The 16,277-nt window shown below is 49.7% G+C and overlaps 6 protein-coding genes and 2 non-coding genes across 8 annotated transcripts; 3 read left to right on the forward strand and 5 right to left on the reverse strand.

Annotated features, from left to right (window-relative positions):
- Positions 1–490: 490 nt before the first annotated feature.
- BO85DRAFT_457380 (cholinesterase) lies at positions 491–2,372 on the reverse strand (the record flags this gene model as incomplete). Its single annotated transcript, XM_025661513.1, has 4 exons — positions 491–1,089; positions 1,160–1,780; positions 1,837–2,023; positions 2,094–2,372. The coding sequence occupies 4 exons, from the start codon at positions 2,370–2,372 to the stop codon at positions 491–493; spliced, it is 1,686 nt and encodes a 561-aa protein (XP_025518479.1).
- Positions 2,373–4,009: 1,637 nt separating this feature from the next.
- BO85DRAFT_416101 (uncharacterized protein) lies at positions 4,010–4,471 on the forward strand (the record flags this gene model as incomplete). The annotated part of the gene is made up of 1 exon (XM_025657720.1): positions 4,010–4,471. The coding sequence occupies one exon, from the start codon at positions 4,010–4,012 to the stop codon at positions 4,469–4,471; it is 462 nt and encodes a 153-aa protein (XP_025518480.1).
- Positions 4,472–4,650: 179 nt separating this feature from the next.
- Positions 4,651–7,598, reverse strand: BO85DRAFT_447131 (glutamate--cysteine ligase). Its single transcript, XM_025659655.1, has 7 exons — positions 7,212–7,598; positions 7,068–7,140; positions 6,929–6,994; positions 6,723–6,865; positions 6,541–6,666; positions 5,900–6,485; positions 4,651–5,835 (listed from the first exon to the last, which is right to left on the reverse strand). The coding sequence occupies exons 1-7, from the start codon at positions 7,220–7,222 to the stop codon at positions 4,834–4,836; spliced, it is 2,007 nt and encodes a 668-aa protein (XP_025518481.1). The 5' UTR covers positions 7,223–7,598; the 3' UTR covers positions 4,651–4,833.
- A 691-nt stretch (positions 7,599–8,289) lies between these two features.
- On the reverse strand, positions 8,290–8,751 carry BO85DRAFT_485696 (NADH dehydrogenase [ubiquinone] 1 beta subcomplex subunit 7; the record flags this gene model as incomplete). The annotated part of the gene is made up of 3 exons (XM_025663339.1): positions 8,290–8,394; positions 8,483–8,607; positions 8,700–8,751. The coding sequence occupies 3 exons, from the start codon at positions 8,749–8,751 to the stop codon at positions 8,290–8,292; spliced, it is 282 nt and encodes a 93-aa protein (XP_025518482.1).
- A 205-nt stretch (positions 8,752–8,956) lies between these two features.
- BO85DRAFT_392455 (putative APSES transcription factor) lies at positions 8,957–11,836 on the forward strand. The gene is made up of 3 exons (XM_025656845.1): positions 8,957–9,228; positions 9,341–9,527; positions 9,584–11,836. The coding sequence occupies exons 1-3, from the start codon at positions 9,181–9,183 to the stop codon at positions 11,428–11,430; spliced, it is 2,082 nt and encodes a 693-aa protein (XP_025518483.1). The 5' UTR covers positions 8,957–9,180; the 3' UTR covers positions 11,431–11,836.
- Positions 11,837–12,540: 704 nt separating this feature from the next.
- On the reverse strand, positions 12,541–12,620 carry BO85DRAFT_t81. The gene has a single exon. It is a non-coding gene; the product is annotated as a tRNA-Pro (tRNA).
- A 195-nt stretch (positions 12,621–12,815) lies between these two features.
- BO85DRAFT_t80 lies at positions 12,816–12,895 on the reverse strand. Its single transcript has one exon. It is a non-coding gene; the product is annotated as a tRNA-Pro (tRNA).
- Positions 12,896–13,641: 746 nt separating this feature from the next.
- Positions 13,642–15,693, forward strand: BO85DRAFT_467062 (uncharacterized protein; the record flags this gene model as incomplete). Its single annotated transcript, XM_025662166.1, has 10 exons — positions 13,642–13,705; positions 13,783–13,786; positions 14,218–14,295; positions 14,373–14,448; positions 14,567–14,724; positions 14,800–14,956; positions 15,139–15,208; positions 15,300–15,337; positions 15,407–15,449; positions 15,544–15,693. 10 exons carry the CDS (start codon positions 13,642–13,644, stop codon positions 15,642–15,644), a joined length of 789 nt encoding a protein of 262 aa, XP_025518484.1. The 3' UTR covers positions 15,645–15,693.
- Between the last annotated feature and the right edge of the window lie 584 nt (positions 15,694–16,277).

The following is a 16,277-nucleotide window of genomic DNA, read 5'->3' on the forward strand; positions in this document are numbered from 1 at the left end:
TCTTGGAGGGGAAGCGGTTCTCGCTCTTGGTTATTTCCGTGTCTTGGCCGTTTGGCTTGGCTTTGGTACAATGGGCGAACACCACACGCGTTTGTGTAAAGGTCATCGCAGGTATCTACTAGTCTCTGCTTGGTTTTTTGTCATACAGGCTTTTGGTAATTTGAAATTCGTAATGCTGTTATGTTATGTTGTAGAGTTCTTTTGGATTCTCTTGTAACAACTACGTATGATCTTTGCCTTCTTACAATTCGGAACCGATCTACCATCCGATTGGGAAAAACTGGGTTTACTGCATGAAAAGTATGGCATCTGTATTTGCTCTCTAAACGAGGGAACCGTCAATCAACAACCGTGGCCGACTTGGATGCGCTCGCACCCCCTCTACCATCCTTGTTTGCCTTGGCTTATCGTCCTTCTCCGCAGGCAACATCGATCGGAAGGCAAAAAACTCTCATGCTCATCACATGTGTGTTTTTCGATAGCATGAAGCTTATCGCCAGTACGCGTTGGCCACGGAATTGATATAGTCGATCCCCTCCTTCCGCCACGTGTCTGGCTCCATGTAGCTGTAGCTCGTGACATTCGCATCAAACACCAGATCAACCGGCTGATCCTTCCCGTACGGTTGCCACTGTACATCGGAGTCCTTGATGCCCGAATTAGGATCTAAATCGTGGATGAACGATGCCCACATGCTGGTCATCAAATTGCTTAGCTGTACGTAGGACTCGGGCATCCCTGCGAATGGCTTTCCGTAATGGTACCCAAGTCCTGCAATGTTGTTGAACACAAAGGCAACCTCTTCGAAATGGGTGGCGCCAGACAGGATGGGGACATCGGCCGCGCGCATGTTGAATCGATAACAGTATGCCGGCGTCGAGGTCTCTGTCCACGCCTCACATTGTCGCCGCCGGTTGGCATGCATTACATAGTCCCCTGCGTATGCACAGGTGCGCCGCCATTGGTAGCCTTCGGACGGGACTCGACTGTCTCCGAGGAATTCGGGGATACCCAGTGCTGGATCATCGGGGTAGAGCTGCAGGATTTCCTGGGCGATCGTGGGGGGTAGCTGGAATCCAGATTCACCATCTGCATGTGAGATTAGCCTATTTTGCTGTCCTGGGGTCCTTTCAGTATCTCAACTGATCATCGTACATACCTGTTAGATATGCATAGAACTCCTCTGTCGTGTTAATACCCGTGGGGCCGAAGGCTGTTCCTTCGTCGGTATTGGTACCTGCAAGAATAGGGACTTTGACGAATTCATGCTTGTCTAGCTGGAGGCTACCCCATTCTCTAATGATATCTCCATCAATGACAGGCCCGAAATTGAACTCCGAGTTGCCACTTGTGGTGTTGAGAGCAGCGTTCAATTTCTCGAAGGGAACTTCGCGCAGACACTGCAAAGAGTCTACTACATTGGAGCAACCGACTTGGGCCGCGAGCTCATCATAGAGCGCTTGATACCCGGTATAGTTGCCTGGACTAGCAGTAATAGTCGCTCCCGATTCCATGATGCCTGCACGAAAGAGCCCGTCGTCTCTCCCGCCGTATGCTGCAAGGTGATAGCCAACAGACATCGCCCCGGCGGACTCGCCCCAGATGGTGATCTTCTCTGGGTCTCCTCCGAACGCTGCAATATTCTCCTTGATCCAATGGAGTGCTAGCCTCTGGTCCCTGATGCCTAGGTTGGTATTCCCAGTGCCCCAGACTTGACTGGAGCTCAAAAAGCCCCATGCCGAAAGGCGATAGTTTAAGCTGACTGCAATGAATGGCTTCCCTACAATGCGAGTGTCACTAGTCAGAATAACTCCACAACCTTATACGTGAACATACCGATTTTATAGGAGTTGGCGACAATCGCGGACATGTTGTAGCGCTGGTCAGCACTGGATCCCTCAAAGAAACCACCGCCATGTATCCAAACGCCCACAGGGAGCTTCGAGTTCTCATTTGCAGAAGAATCGCGGATGACATTCAAGGTCAGACACGCTTCGGACTGTGGGTACCAAATTGAATCGGTCTAACAGTTACTCCCATTAGCTGACATCTATAATGCCAGGATCAGCTCGAAGAAGGCTTTGCGCACTTACCCCGTATCCTATACAGATGTCGGAATACTCCTTTGCGTCGCGCTCCCCGCTCCAGCTCTCATTCAAGGACTGAGGCACCGTGAATCGCAAGTCACCCAAAGGTTGCTGAGCATACGGCATTCCCAGAAAGAAATCTTGCTGGTAATGTGTATTCGTCACTCCGACATATGTGCCGTTGCGAACCTGGGCCGTAGGACTGGCCGCGGAGCGGGCCACTTTAGTTGGCGCCGCATTGCCCACGGCAAGTAACGCGAGAAGAGCAACAGCGAGTTTTGGCATCATTAAACAGACGAGATATTTGCTATTTGCGCTGGCCCGACAGCAATTGGGGGTTTGCTGGGGCGGCCATTATAAGGAAAGGGTCCAACATGTGGGGAACTAGGATGAATGCGCCCCGGATAATTCAATCCATGCCAGCTTGCACCTGGTGCATTAGTGGGGGTTGTCTCCGGGGTTCTGCCGGGAGCGCATGGGGTGAAGAATGCGGGGAATCGCGGCATTGAAGGCTCAACCGCCATAAGATAACTCGCTCCTGGTAGGATTGTCGACCGAGATGTGGAGCTATAGAGTCATAGGACACAGCTGGCACAATGACCTCATGGTCAAAATGGCAGATCGAGTACGTCCAAATGCCGAGTCTTGATTTGTAGACATGCCGATTATTCTGCCGGAGCGTGAGTTGTATGGGGCCTTTCCGGAAGGTAATTTCACGCGACGGCTGGGTGAGCACCGTTCACGGTGAGCTTGTGGTGATGTGGGCTGACCTCATGCCGGCGCAATAGATAAATCTGGTGCATCGTATAGAAGTCAAAGAGCGGAAGCTGATCGTGTTTACACCCTGAAGCAGACCCGACATGGAAGCAGACCCGACACAGAGAGATGTGGAAGACGGGAATGGCAGACGAGGCGCCAGAGAGAAAAGAGACATGCGGGTCGCTTGACCGCCAGTGCCCCAAATTGGCAGATGCATCATGCATGTTTAGGCTCAGAGATAACCCAATTACTTGTGTCTCTCTTATTAGGCAAAATTCTCCCTGTCTTCTACCAACGGTATAAGACAAGCCTCTAAGCTACGGCATTGACACAGGCTGGCTTTGTAATCACATCCGACGAGAATTCGCTTTGCTTATAGAGGTTAGCTCGTCCGGTGCAAGGCTTTCTCATTGTTGCACATGGACAGGAAGGGGCCCAGGCGAGAACGTCTCCACCAAGGCTGGAGTCGTACGAGGGGTCATGTTAAGAAGGGTGTATGAGGTATGGTGTTCTGTCGGACAAGCATATGAGCTGAGCTGACGCTGTTCTTATTGTTCCTGATTCCGAGAGGCCCATCCAACACCGATAGTGCGAAGCAGAATGTGGTTATGCATGGCAAATTTATGCTGCTTCGTTGACTTGCGGTCCAAAATCTCGGCAGATGCTATCAGGAGCTTGCAAAAGCTTCCCATGGCCCTCTCACGCACTGACGGAAGCGAGGGGTATACCCGTGGCACAAGCCCATCATTGGCATTGTAACGGTAACACGTTCAGCTGGCTCGTTGGTCTTATATCAGAGTATTGCCACTACAGGCCTTTTCTTAAGCCTTTGTTTCGAATGCCGCCTGAGATTATGCAGTGTCTTTGTCAATATACCATGGCCTGATTGCCAGTTTATGCTCTATCTGCCGAATACCTAAAAGATAAAAGCTTTCGATGACTCGTATTTTGGCTATTTGCCATACCACTAAACTGCATATCATGCCAGTACACTGGGGCAAAGGGAAGGAACATACTGAATTCTGGACTCCGTCTGAATTTCTCCAGGTGCGCAAGTGAAGACGGAGTTCCTTTCATCAAAATCCAGCTTTCGTGACGAGTGAAGCAGTGTCCACACATCTTACGACACGGTTCCTCTAAAACTCTCTTCGAAGGCATCAAGTATGCATTGGATAATACCAAGCCAGGCGGTCCCCCTGGCAAGCTTTCCCGAGCCTTCCGACGAAGTTGATTCCGTCATGGCTGTCATTCAAGGATTTCTAGCTGCACTGAGGACCAAAAATCCTGTTGACTTCGAGAAATACTGTGTTCGGGCAGGAGGAATGTCTGTTTGGCCACCATCCCCCACCCTTCCTCGCTTTTGTACCATTGGGGCTTTCGTGGAGCAAGTGACGCGGATTCAGGACGAAATCGACGAGCGCATCTGGGATCCAGAGGTGAAGGTATACTCGCCTGGAAACATGGCTGCAGTATGGGCACCTTTTCGAGCAAAGGTCAATGGGGTCGTGCATCATGTGGGCGTTGAGCTTTTCATTCTTCATAAAGTCAACGGTGTATGGAAAGTGACAGGGCTGGCGGATTCATGTCGGCAGCCAACGGAGGAAGAAAAGATGTTGTTGCCATAGTGGCCAGGAGTGAAAGATGTCTGAATGACGGAAATGGGGAGTCTGGGCTTTTGGAGGAACGGGACTGTGTTTGGAATAAATCTAGACAAGGAAGTCAAGATTATAGTTGATTGATGGATCACATGGCAGTCAGCCGCGGCCCTTTTGCGGAGCACATTGAGGAAAGTGAAGGAGTACCATCAACGAGCACTACGAGAAATTAATCTTGAAATTATTGTCTAATGAGTATGCTTGGATGTCCTCCAGGGCTTGCCAATTCAGTCAGCTGACAAGGAAGTTCTAATTATGTTCACTTCACTGTAGGAAGAATATGGAGAGCACGCTATCTACATCTATATGCAACAACACTCGTCTTCAGCCATCTAATTCTTCTTGCCTCTGAGGAGCTCCCACCCAACTGTACCGTGTTTGCCTTCTTTGACAGTCATCTCATCCACAGCCTTCACCAAGTCGTAGCAAATCTCCTCGGATACAGCACTGTCATGCTTATACCCAGGATGTGACGCAACGAACTCGCGGATCCATTTGGCTCCAGTCCAAAGGGTACCGTTCGCACGCTTACGTATCAAGTCAAGGTAGCTGGCTAGAGAACACCGTGTCTCAACATCCACATTGACACTGTTCAAGTAGGATTCGACGAGCGGGATCAATCCAGGGAATGATCCATCAGGGGAACCGTTAATAATATCGGAAATCGTCATGAGATCATACTCAGACTCCACTGGAGATAGTGGCGGTGATGGAGGTGGCGTGTTATGAGCAGAGGATGTCGTAGAGGAGACATTGCTACCACCTGGCGATTGCTGGTTCGGTCTGCGACGAGAGAATGGGTCTTTGCGGAAGTAGAACTTTTGTTCCAACACTGCATTTCGAAGGTGCGCAGTTTCCATGTTCTCTGTCGTACGCTGGATCGGGATGTAGAAATTGAGATCGAAACTCAAGATTGCACGGGTCACAAGCACAATAAAGATACTGAAGGCGGCGTTCTCAAAGTCGGTCATCTGAATTTCCATGGATCGGAATTCAACTCGCCAGCCGATGTCATCTTTGTCAGGTGGCGGCGGCTTGAAACGCATATGCTGCCAATTGGTCGACTGCAGGTTCTCGAAGTGATCTGCTTTGTTCAAGTCCAGCTCCTCGAGATCTTCCGAGAATATAACCAGTGGATCACGAATAAACAGGTGCGCGAAATGTGTCGCCAAAAGATCATCCATGCCGTCATCCATCAATCGCTTCTTGATATCTTGATCAACGATAAGATCGGGATCCAGATATTCTTTTCTCAATCTGGGATCTTGTGAGATATAAGTCGAGTTCGAAGCATATCGAGATTTGGGGATCCTCCATCTATCGTTCTTCAGGGGCTGCATGGTGTTAATATAGATTTTGAGACTGAGGAACAAACAACACAAGAGAGTGGAATCTTACAAGTTCACCAAGCTCCTCCCGTGTCCGGTCATCAACAGCTCCACTGATCTGATTCCAACGGACATCTGTGTCGACGAGGAAACCCTTGTATATCGGAGTAGCGGCAGTGAGAGCCAAAAGGATAGGCCCCAGTGGACTCAGCTGATCGTACAACTTTCTCCCTTCCGTCATGTTCTTCGCTTGAAAAGTTATCTGGAGACAGCAACTCCCCATGCCGAATGCCATGGCGTCCATGTAAACATGACCCTCCTTAGCCGCGCCATTTCGGACATCATCATCCTCGGGCCAGTTGTGGAGGTCATAGTCCACAGTCGGATCCAAAAAGGGATCGGGCGTGTTTTTGTCCTTATAGACTGGCACATTCAGCTCGATTTTCCGGCCTCTCCTTGATCTTATATTGGCCGCCAAGGTTGGAAATCGAATATGGGGGTTAGCGATTTCGTCGGGAACAAACTGGGATCGCAATGCGGGACCCGATGGGGGATAATAAGGCTGAATATAGTCGTCTTTTGTCCCCAGACGAGGGAATGTGGTGAGGGTGATAGGACTCTCATTTGGTGCCATGTGAGCCTTTGCAACCTCACGCCTATTATACGTCCATCAGAGAAGTCTTTACTTGCCCGGGAAAACCGAAAACTTACCGCCACTTCATATTGGACTCTACTTTCAGTAAATCCTTGAAGTCGATGCCCCAGGGCTTACCCGGAGTGGCTTCCAGCATGAATCGGCCAAATTCAGGGTGAAAATGAGGTGGCTCCTCACCCTCACTAAGATCCGTCAGAGATTCCCTTCTCGTGTCCTCAAATCCCCGGTCCAAACTCACTGTTCCTTATTCTGGGATAGAAGGGAAGTTCCTTCTTTCCATGATGCTTCGTCCTCAGCGAGCGACTTGAGAATATCGGCCTGAGCGAGAGATAAGCGGGCCTTTTTGCTCTCATCATCGACTGCTACGACGAGATACTCGACCTAACGGAGAATGAGCAATTAGCGAACATTGAAACAGGATAAAGTGAAGGAATTACGACTTACCTCGTCACCCCAGAGAAGGGCGTTCCGTTCCTTTCCCTTGGCTCTGTGCCAATTGGCAAGTAATTGCTATTTCAGTCAGAGATGAACCCCGCCTAGAGTACACGATTGGGAGAAAATCAACACAGGATTATTTTCTTACCTCAATTCCCCATTTGCGAACCTGATCCGCTCTCTTCTTGGCTTCTGGCCAGTCCAAAGCCGTCCCAAGCGCTCTGAAGGAACGGCCAATGTTAGTTTTTGCGCATCAATGAAATCCGGCTTTGACCCAGCACGCTCCACCTACAGCAAGCCCATGTTGTCAACACCAGACAGTTGGAACTTCGAATTGCAAATCCCAGTCTGAGGTTCCAAGGTTTTTCTGTGGCTTTGGGTGAAGTAAAAGTTCGAAGGTCAGGCCATCCAAAAACCCCGCGGAGATGAGGGGAACTTTCCCGGCAGTATCTCCGAACCACGGCAGAATAAGCCAACGTCAGTGGCACGCAATGTCGTGACTTCAAGACACGCCCGGAACGGTTATACACAGACAACAACGGCAGCAGACACTTGATCGATTAAATATGAACAAAATGCTGACCCTGCCGACGTTCAGAAATTCTGTCGAACCTTCGGGTACAAAGGCTCAAGCGCCTATTGGTGGCCGGGAAACTTATTCCCCCCATTTCTGGTAGGCCGGGCGGGGCAGTAAGCAGTGGTCGGTGATTATCAATGCCGCCGATTTCTAAGCAGCGTGGAGGGATTGGAGGTCATGTGATATCTACTATCAGTTGCTCCGCGGCGGCCGATATGTATGGAGGGCAAGCAGATAAATATAGTTGGGCATTCGTCTCTATGTAGTTCTTCAGAAAGATGCATGAAGAATATCATGACCATTTGGAAGCATACTGGAAGCTCTTCACAGACCCCATCATGGTCTCCACGGTGTTGCACCATGGCTAGATATGCATCTGCCTGCCGCTTGAGATGTCATCTCATGGCACTCGCGGACAAAGTCGCAAACTATTATGGTAATTGCACTTGACAAATCATCGCTCTCATTATGTTGCAAAGTTGAAAGGTGGGACAGATCTGAGTCCCTTCTGGCCTGAAGAAACCTGTGCTGTCGTTTCGAGGGAGGGTGGCTAACGATTTTACCACCCAGACCCCCCAAGCAGCGTCGGAGCCGAACAACCCCAAAAGTGCGGTTGATGCTACTGGTTAGCCAATCGACCGTTCTGGTTTTCGCAGGTGTGGTGATGGCAAGCCTAATCTTGGACGATTTCCCAACGCCAATGTCGGTGCATGGACAAACAATCTCAGAATCTCTATGTACATAACCCGCTCCTTCGCTCGTCTCGAATGCCGTGCCGATATTTATGGTATCATTAGTTGCTCCGGGCACCACCCTTAGCGGCGCGGAGCTCTTCCATCTTAGCAACACGCTTCTTGAACTCCTCGTATTGGCACTTCTCGTAGCTGTGTCTTTCATCCTATTGGGTGGAAAGAGGCATGGCGTTAGTTATATATACGACAAGACGAATAGGAATCCATGAATAAACCAGAGTGAAAACAACGCACCTCGCACTTCCAGGGAAGGTAGTATTCTTGCTGGCGGCAGCGGTTCAATGGGATCAGGAGGCCTGCGCAAGAGTCGCGGTATTGAAGGGGAAGACGAGCATCCGACATTTCCTGGCGGGAGGCAGCTAAAGACAAGCGTTAGTCGTTAATCACCCGGTGCCAACTTTCACATCACTGCCTTCCGTCACATCAGACGCCAATGGCAACAATTACATACCGGTGCTATCCGCAAGCCCAACGGCACTCTTCACAGACTCGGCGGCAGTCATCTTGACACGAGGGGGTGACTCAATTGAAGGTTATTCCAAGGATAGGCGACTGGGCTGTGAGGTTTGCAGCTATCCGCAGTCGTCGTTCCTTCCGGATATAAGTCATGTGACATCACGTGCTATTTATTCTACAACAGGTTTAGCGCATCCAAATCCACTTTACGCGGTCAACGTACCCGGAGCGCGTCTTATCCAGCCCTGCCATCCGTCGCGTGTTGAGATAGATGTTGCTGGGCTACGACCAACCCGGCTCGCTTTCTACTGAGATTCATGTGATTGACTAAGGCAACAGGCAATCTTGAAATTTGATGCCTTGCGGTAGCCAAGTTTAGACTTTTAAGTCCTTGTGTTCAAGTCGCGACGCCGCTCGGAAACATCCTATTATCGTACGGGACTCGCAGAATAGGATCGGCTTAAAAGAGGCGCATCATGGCGGCCGTGGACTTCTCCAAAGTCTACTCTGCCACTTATAGCAGTGTGAGTACTCCTTCATCGTGCCCTTTCTGGTATTGTAAAAACCTCGTCCTATGAGGCGTGTTGAACAACACCGTAAGGAGGCTTACAACAACAATCTAACACTTGTGGCTAGGTCCCGGTTTATGAGTTCAAACTCGATGGCGACAGTGTCATGCGAAGACGTTCCGATGACTGGATAAATGCTACACATATTCTGAAAGTTGCCGGGTTTGACAAGCCTGCGAGGACTCGCATCCTAGAACGCGAGGTGCAGAAAGGGGTCCATGAAAAGGTGCAAGGTGGCTATGGAAAATATCAAGGTAAGACGAGAATCTCCCAATATCGCCTCGCATTGCCGCGCTATAACTATATGCAGGGACTTGGATTCCGCTTCCTGAGGGCCGTATGCTCGCCGAGCGCAACAACATCATCGACAAGTTAAGGCCGATATTCGACTATGTCGCTGGAGATCGCAGTCCACCACCTGCCCCGAAACATACCACTGCAGCCTCGTCGAAGCCAAGAGCCCCAAAGAATACAAACAAGAGAGTCGCAACCGAAGAAGTTGTCCCTGCTCCAAAACCGCACCGAAGTATGGCACCGCCCGCCTATCCACCCTATGAACCCTATGAAATGAGCCAAGGATTCGACGAGGATGAATCTTTAGAACAAGCAACGCTTGAGTCATCGTCTATGATTGCAGATGAAGAGATTATGGTAATGTCTCAGAATGGTACATATTCACGGAAGCGCAAGCGTGGGATAAACGAGGCTCCGGCAATCTCTATTAGTGAACAGGAGCATATACTCTATGGTGATCAACTGTTGGACTATTTCATGACGGTAGGGGATGCTCCGGAAGCGACACGTATTCCTCCCCCACAACCGCCAGCCAATTTCCAGGTCGACCGCGCAATTGACGATTCTGGAAATACTGCTCTCCATTGGGCATGTGCCATGGGTGACCTAGAAATCGTGAGGGATCTACTACGGAGAGGAGCAAATATCAGAGCTCTATCTGATCAGGAGGAGACACCTCTCGTGCGTGCCGTGCTGTTCACGAACAATTATGAGAAGAGGACGTTTCCACCGCTACTAGAATTTCTCCTGGACACAGTCTCATTCCGAGACTGGTTCGGCGCTACTCTATTCCACCACATAGCAGAAACTACTCGGAGCAAAGGAAAATGGAAGAGCTCGCGATATTACTGCGAAGTATTGCTAGATAAGCTACGCGTTACGTTTTCGGCTGAGGAAGTTGATTTATTGCTGTCCTGTCAAGATCAGAATGGGGACACTGCTGCTCTGATTGCCGCTCGAAATGGCGCGTTTCGCTTGGTTGACTTACTACTCGCGCGGTGTCCGCGAGCTGGTGACCTTATAAACAACAAAGGCGAGGCAGCCTCAACTATCGTCCGACGGGTACCACCTAATGAGCGCGACATCCCTCTTCCCCCTTCGTCTATTACGATGGGTAATGATCAATTAGATCCGGACATCAAGGCACCTGTTACATCAGATCACCTGCCTCCCAGCCTTCCGCAGGACTCCTCCCCTACTACCTCGGCATTAATGTCTAAGATCGCCGTCATTATGTCCGAAGCGAACAAGAAACTTACCGCAAGCTATGGCAGCTCCAAGGCAAACCAGCAAGATTCAGACGATGTTGCGAACCCGGAAGCACTGTATGCGCAACTTGAATCGGATCGACAAAAGATCCAGAAACAGGTCGGTATGCTGGTAGCGAAAGAAGCCGAAGAAGAGTCAATCGACACGCAGCTTGATCGTTACGAGCAATTGAAAAACAGCTACGAATCGCTCTTGGAGCAAATCCACCAGGCTCGACTCAGAGAGAGGATCGCCTCAACGCCAGTGCCCGAGAAGGGGGATACTGGATCTGACCAGGACCAACTACGTCGCACATACCTTATGGCTCGTCAATTGTGCTCTGCCCAAAAGGCTCGGCGCGCTGCCGTGAAGGATCTTGTCCAACAGACAGCCGATGCGGGTGTAAGCACCAAGTTCGATGTCCATCGCAAGTTGGTAGCACTTGCCACCAGCCTCAAAGAGGAAGATTTAGATCCAATGGCCGCAGAGCTGGCTGAAACACTCGAGTTCGATCGAATGAATGGGAAGGCTACAGGAGCCGAATCACCAGATCCAGAGGCCAGGGAATCGGCCACATTCCCCATCCCTGGTCCGACAGTATCTGTGGACGCCTGATTGGTCTGAAGGGGATTGTTCAATTCCAGTCATCAATCGTTCACCTCCCACAGTTCCTCCAATCTGTGGTAACGCTTCTCGTTATGGATTTACTTGTAAATTATTGCCGGTTTGGACATGATTACCATCTACGCAAGAACAGTTAGTCAACAACAGGCCAACTCTACCTCACCCTGTCTACTTTCTTACCTGGGCCTGCGCTGCAATCTTCTCACGATCACTGATGCATGTTGATGTTAATTTCCTACTACTACTACTTCTGGCGGGCAATTTGAGTTTCTGGTTTGCCAGCAGATACCCACTCAACTTTTTTTCCTTTTCCTCTTAATTTCATGGGCTCCACTCATCTTCCTTCACCTGTCTACCTATCTATCTAAAGTCTAAAAAACCCTTTGCATGATCGTCCCGTCCGTTTCTTCTAGGTAAATCTAAAGCAAACACGAACACGAACGTAGTGCTTACCTAGGTGTCTAAAGCCCGCATGAAGATAATCGTGGCTGGGCTCTGAGATGATCATGAAAAGTTTAGATATGTGTGCCATCTCTCCTCTCTCTCTCTCTTTTTCTGGCCAGGCCAAGACCATCCTCGAAACTAAAATGGATAGTGTCTCTGATCTTCTTGGCACCTTCTGATACTCGCATGTGAAGAGCTTATGCCACACACTCCACTTTACGTTTCTTAACGCTAGTTGGTGTTTCTCGAGGTCTGAGTGAGTCAGTCACCTGGAAGCAAGACATATTATGAATGTTCTGGTACACGGCATTGGTGGGATTAGTAGAAAGTAGCAAAATGAGAGCGAATATCGAGCTTCATTAGGGTACTCATGACCGTAAAAGGTCATATAATATCTACTAGCTACGCTTGCAACAAATGCAGGTTAGCCATCTCTACGCGAGTAACACACAACGATAGTAGTAGAATAGAGTTTGGATTACTTGATAATATTCTCATTGAGGAACTGTCACAGTGTGGCAGTGCACTGAACAATCAGTCTCAGCTTCAGCTTGCGAAAAAGAAAGGAAACGAAAAGGGGTAGGTAGGTAGGTAGTAGGTAGGCGAACTGGGTCGCATGTCCCTGGGAGAGGCAGGCGGAAAAAGGCAAAAAAGTAGGGCCCGAACCGCGATTCGAACGCGGGGCCTCCTGCATTTCAAGACCCGAAGCAGGAATCATACCACTAGACCATCCGGGCTAACTTATGAAACATCTTGCTGAGCATGTCTCATACGCAGAGACGAAGCATCAGTACGAAGATGAGTTGCCAGAGAGGCCTATTATATCCGTCGCGGTGGGAGTGAGATCAACACACAAAACAGGAAACTGCAAACGAAGGCCACATGGACTAAGTCATGTGACAGTAAGCAAATAAACAAGATAAAAAATTACGGGCCCGAACCGCGATTCGAACGCGGGACCTCCTGCATTTCAAATCCCGAAGCAGGAATCATACCACTAGACCATCCGGGCTTTTGTTATGTAATCCATATGTGTTGATGGATTCATGGTCGACAGGAAGGCTTTGGGATAGGTGCTCTATGCATGTCCGGGCGTGAGATTGATTATCCATTAGGTTTTAATGCTTGCGAGATCTCGGCTTACGGGAAATAGTGATAGGCGCTCTATACCCGTACTATTTCACTTTTATTAGTAGGTTAACAGGTGCGCATTGCATTTCATCCCGCCCTGCAGCGTTGTTCTAGCCAGTACGACTCATTTCGACTTCAAAGCATTGTGGCAAGCCGATCTCTTGGCTTCCTTTATGTCCCATGGCTACTCAGGACCTGGGTTGTTCTTTTGGTGTTTTCGTATACATGCGAGGCAGGTACAGCGAGTCACTGGGGCTTTGAGTTAAGGTGAAGCAATGGGTATTGGTATAATAAGGTTGGGTGTTTTGCCACGCGGCTATTTATGGGTGACGAAAAGGAGACGGGATGTGGAAGAGGACTGGGTGGTCATTATAGTTTGATGGACCAGAATTCCGTTGCTGTGAGCATCTATTGATGCGTTGCTTTTGTATAGTGGCTGTTAGTCACGGCGTTGGGCCACTTTGATGCGCATTTGTTGCGGGAGTGATATATAGTATTAACACTATGATGCCGCAAGCCGATCAGAAAAGACACGGACGCTTTTACTCGATTCCTTGACGTCAGGTTGACTACGATACCGTAACAACAAATGCTATTAGGCATGATAAGCAAAGGCAAATATCCACAATGGAGGAAAGGATCATACCATGGGGCAGGGATTCACACAGACCAGGATGGGAGGCAGCTACAGGTCAGCTTCCGCCACTGCGAGGATGAATAAAACACACCCCGTGTGTAGAGTAGTACATGAAGGCCATTTTTCAGCAGACAGGTTAGTAGAGGATAGGCACTGGACATTTTCAGGATGTATCGACAGTCAATCATAAATTGGCCGAGAAATGTAAACGGTCACCCTGTTACTATCCTCATACAGCCATCCAACTTGCATGAGATCTGCCTACCTGAGCGCAGTCACTGGGTTAGAACCTGCGTCGAAGCATCGGTGTGATGCGACGCTTATGCCAGGCCCCCCACTCATATTTCCATATGAACAAATGGACACTGATTCCATATAGCCCAAATAATGGCGCAGTGGCCGACCACCTGTTTGGGCATGACAATGCGAACATCGCATGATAAACGCATCTAGCTGTCCGACCATATATTTCATGTCACCGTCGAGATCGTGTGATTACAGAGTTGTTATGTCTATTAGTGTAATCGGGAACAAATCGACTAGACTGTGCATTGATACTGGATCAGTAGGTTACTTGGGCCTGTCAGCTTTGTATGTGCTTGGTACCTCCCACAAATACACAGCCTTTCGTGTATTTTGTCAGAGTGCGTGCTCGTTAACGGTCTGGGCTGAGGAGGTGATCTACCCCCGATTGCCTCCATGTTGCCTAGCTCTCCTGTAGCTTTGAGTTTACTGTGCTCGGAATCCCGCCGCGACATGAAACTGAAACCGTCCAACACATTGTTTATCCCGAAGGAGTAGCTCTGCGCGCCATATCGCAATACCAAGACGTGTTCCAAAAAATTCAGCGAGGAACAATGCCTGCCAAGTTGATGGACTAGACCGTCAGCAGGCGTCAAAAAAGTTACAGCTAAGCGAATGGTCGGGTCAGTCCCATCCAGTTTCCTCGATTTTGGCAGATCCACGGAACATGACCCAGGAGAACCACTCCACAGACAGACCAGTTCTCATCGACCATCATCTGGGTTCCCAAGGGCACACAGACCTCTAGCAACGTCACCAATGATCTGCGTGTAAAATGAGCTGACTGGTGATCGGATGTGCAGGGCCATCTCTGCTGCCTTCATTTTCTCGTTTGACGCTGCCAGTAGCTCACGGGCTGCGGGACCACCCGTTCCACACACACATGGAGACGAGATTTTCAAGGGGTCATCTACTTGCAGGAGCACTCGGGAGCCCACGGGCGTTGAGCATTCGTTTCCTGTTGACCGAGTGAAAAGGCCGAGCAAACTGAGACATTGCATGGTTCGACAGGCCAGCAACAACACGCCCAATCATGTTTCCACTCTCAAACCGGGTAGCTTGATTGAGCTTACCACGGAATCCTCATGACAAGGGGGGGGGGGGGGGGAAGGAAGGGAAGATACTGAAATGGCATCCCCAGTCTACATACTTAAGTATGGTCTCGAATGAAAAGGCACGAGGAGGCCGCTAGAACCGGTAAAGTGGCAGGCGAGAAGGTTCCATTCAGGTGCTTGGCAACCGAGATAGTCGGGAGTTAGTGGCTCCTGGGCGAATCCTTTTGGACCGGGTCACTCTAGCGATTTCCTTCGCTACTAATTATCAGATGCCAATGCCCACTGGTCAGGGGGGAAGGCGGAGAATTCTGGCTACGGGATTCGCCCAGTACTAGACTAGCAGCCCCCCTCCGCATGCTGCATCGTGGCTCTTCCACTCTACTGCAATCATCGTGAGTGGATCGGGTGGGGATCTGGAAGACGAAGGAAGGCCACTCGATGTAGGAAGCGCTCGGAAGGTTTCGAGGTACCATTACAGTTGCTCTTCGCAATTGGATGGACATCGATGCGGGATTTTCTTGTGCAGAAAAAAAGGTTATCCTGCCGCCAGACCAGTTAGGCTAGTAAGAGAGGTACCGAAGGAAATCAGATCATTAGACAGGAAGTGCAGTAGGCACCGCAGCACGAAGGACTAGAGAGTAAAATATGATCCACCACTAGGGTCGATCAGCAGCGCCCGTCGGCTTTTTTTGCGCTCAGCCGGAAATGAAACAGAGGAGGGGAATATCCTTTACACCGGGGTATGATGAGTTGTTTGAGAAGGAGAAGTAGAAGTAGAATTGTTTAGAGGGAACTTACTTCTCTCGTGGTGTAGATACACCGAACAGGAGGAAGTGGTGGATGATCTGCAAAAAACGAGGGAGTGGGATGGCTAGGCCACGACTATCTTCGATCAGCCGCGAAAGTGTTCAGTAATCCGTTCAGTTCAAGTTCAGTTCACCATTTCCTTTCCTCCCCCCCTTCTTTTTTTTTTTCCCATTCCCAGCTTTTCCCCCAAATTTCCAAATGCCCGACCGTCTGGAGCCCCACTGGCTCCAGCATCTCGCCGCCTGCTCTTTTGGTTCTCCCTCAATTTGCCCCCCCATACTTAATAATCCGATCATCATCTACTAACGTAACTAGTGGTCACCACTGCTTCTCCGTTAACTACTAGTTAACTACCTTCTTACTACGGCTACTAATTGCCAGTGCTTCGGCTTCCTTTTCAAGTCCTCACTCACCCTTGTGACTTCCATTGGATTGTCCCGTCGCCCATTATTTCCCTACAG

The sequence above is a fragment of the Aspergillus piperis genome, assembly GCF_003184755.1.
Source record: "Aspergillus piperis CBS 112811 unplaced genomic scaffold BO85scaffold_4, whole genome shotgun sequence".
Lineage (NCBI taxonomy): Eukaryota > Fungi > Ascomycota > Eurotiomycetes > Eurotiales > Aspergillaceae > Aspergillus > Aspergillus piperis.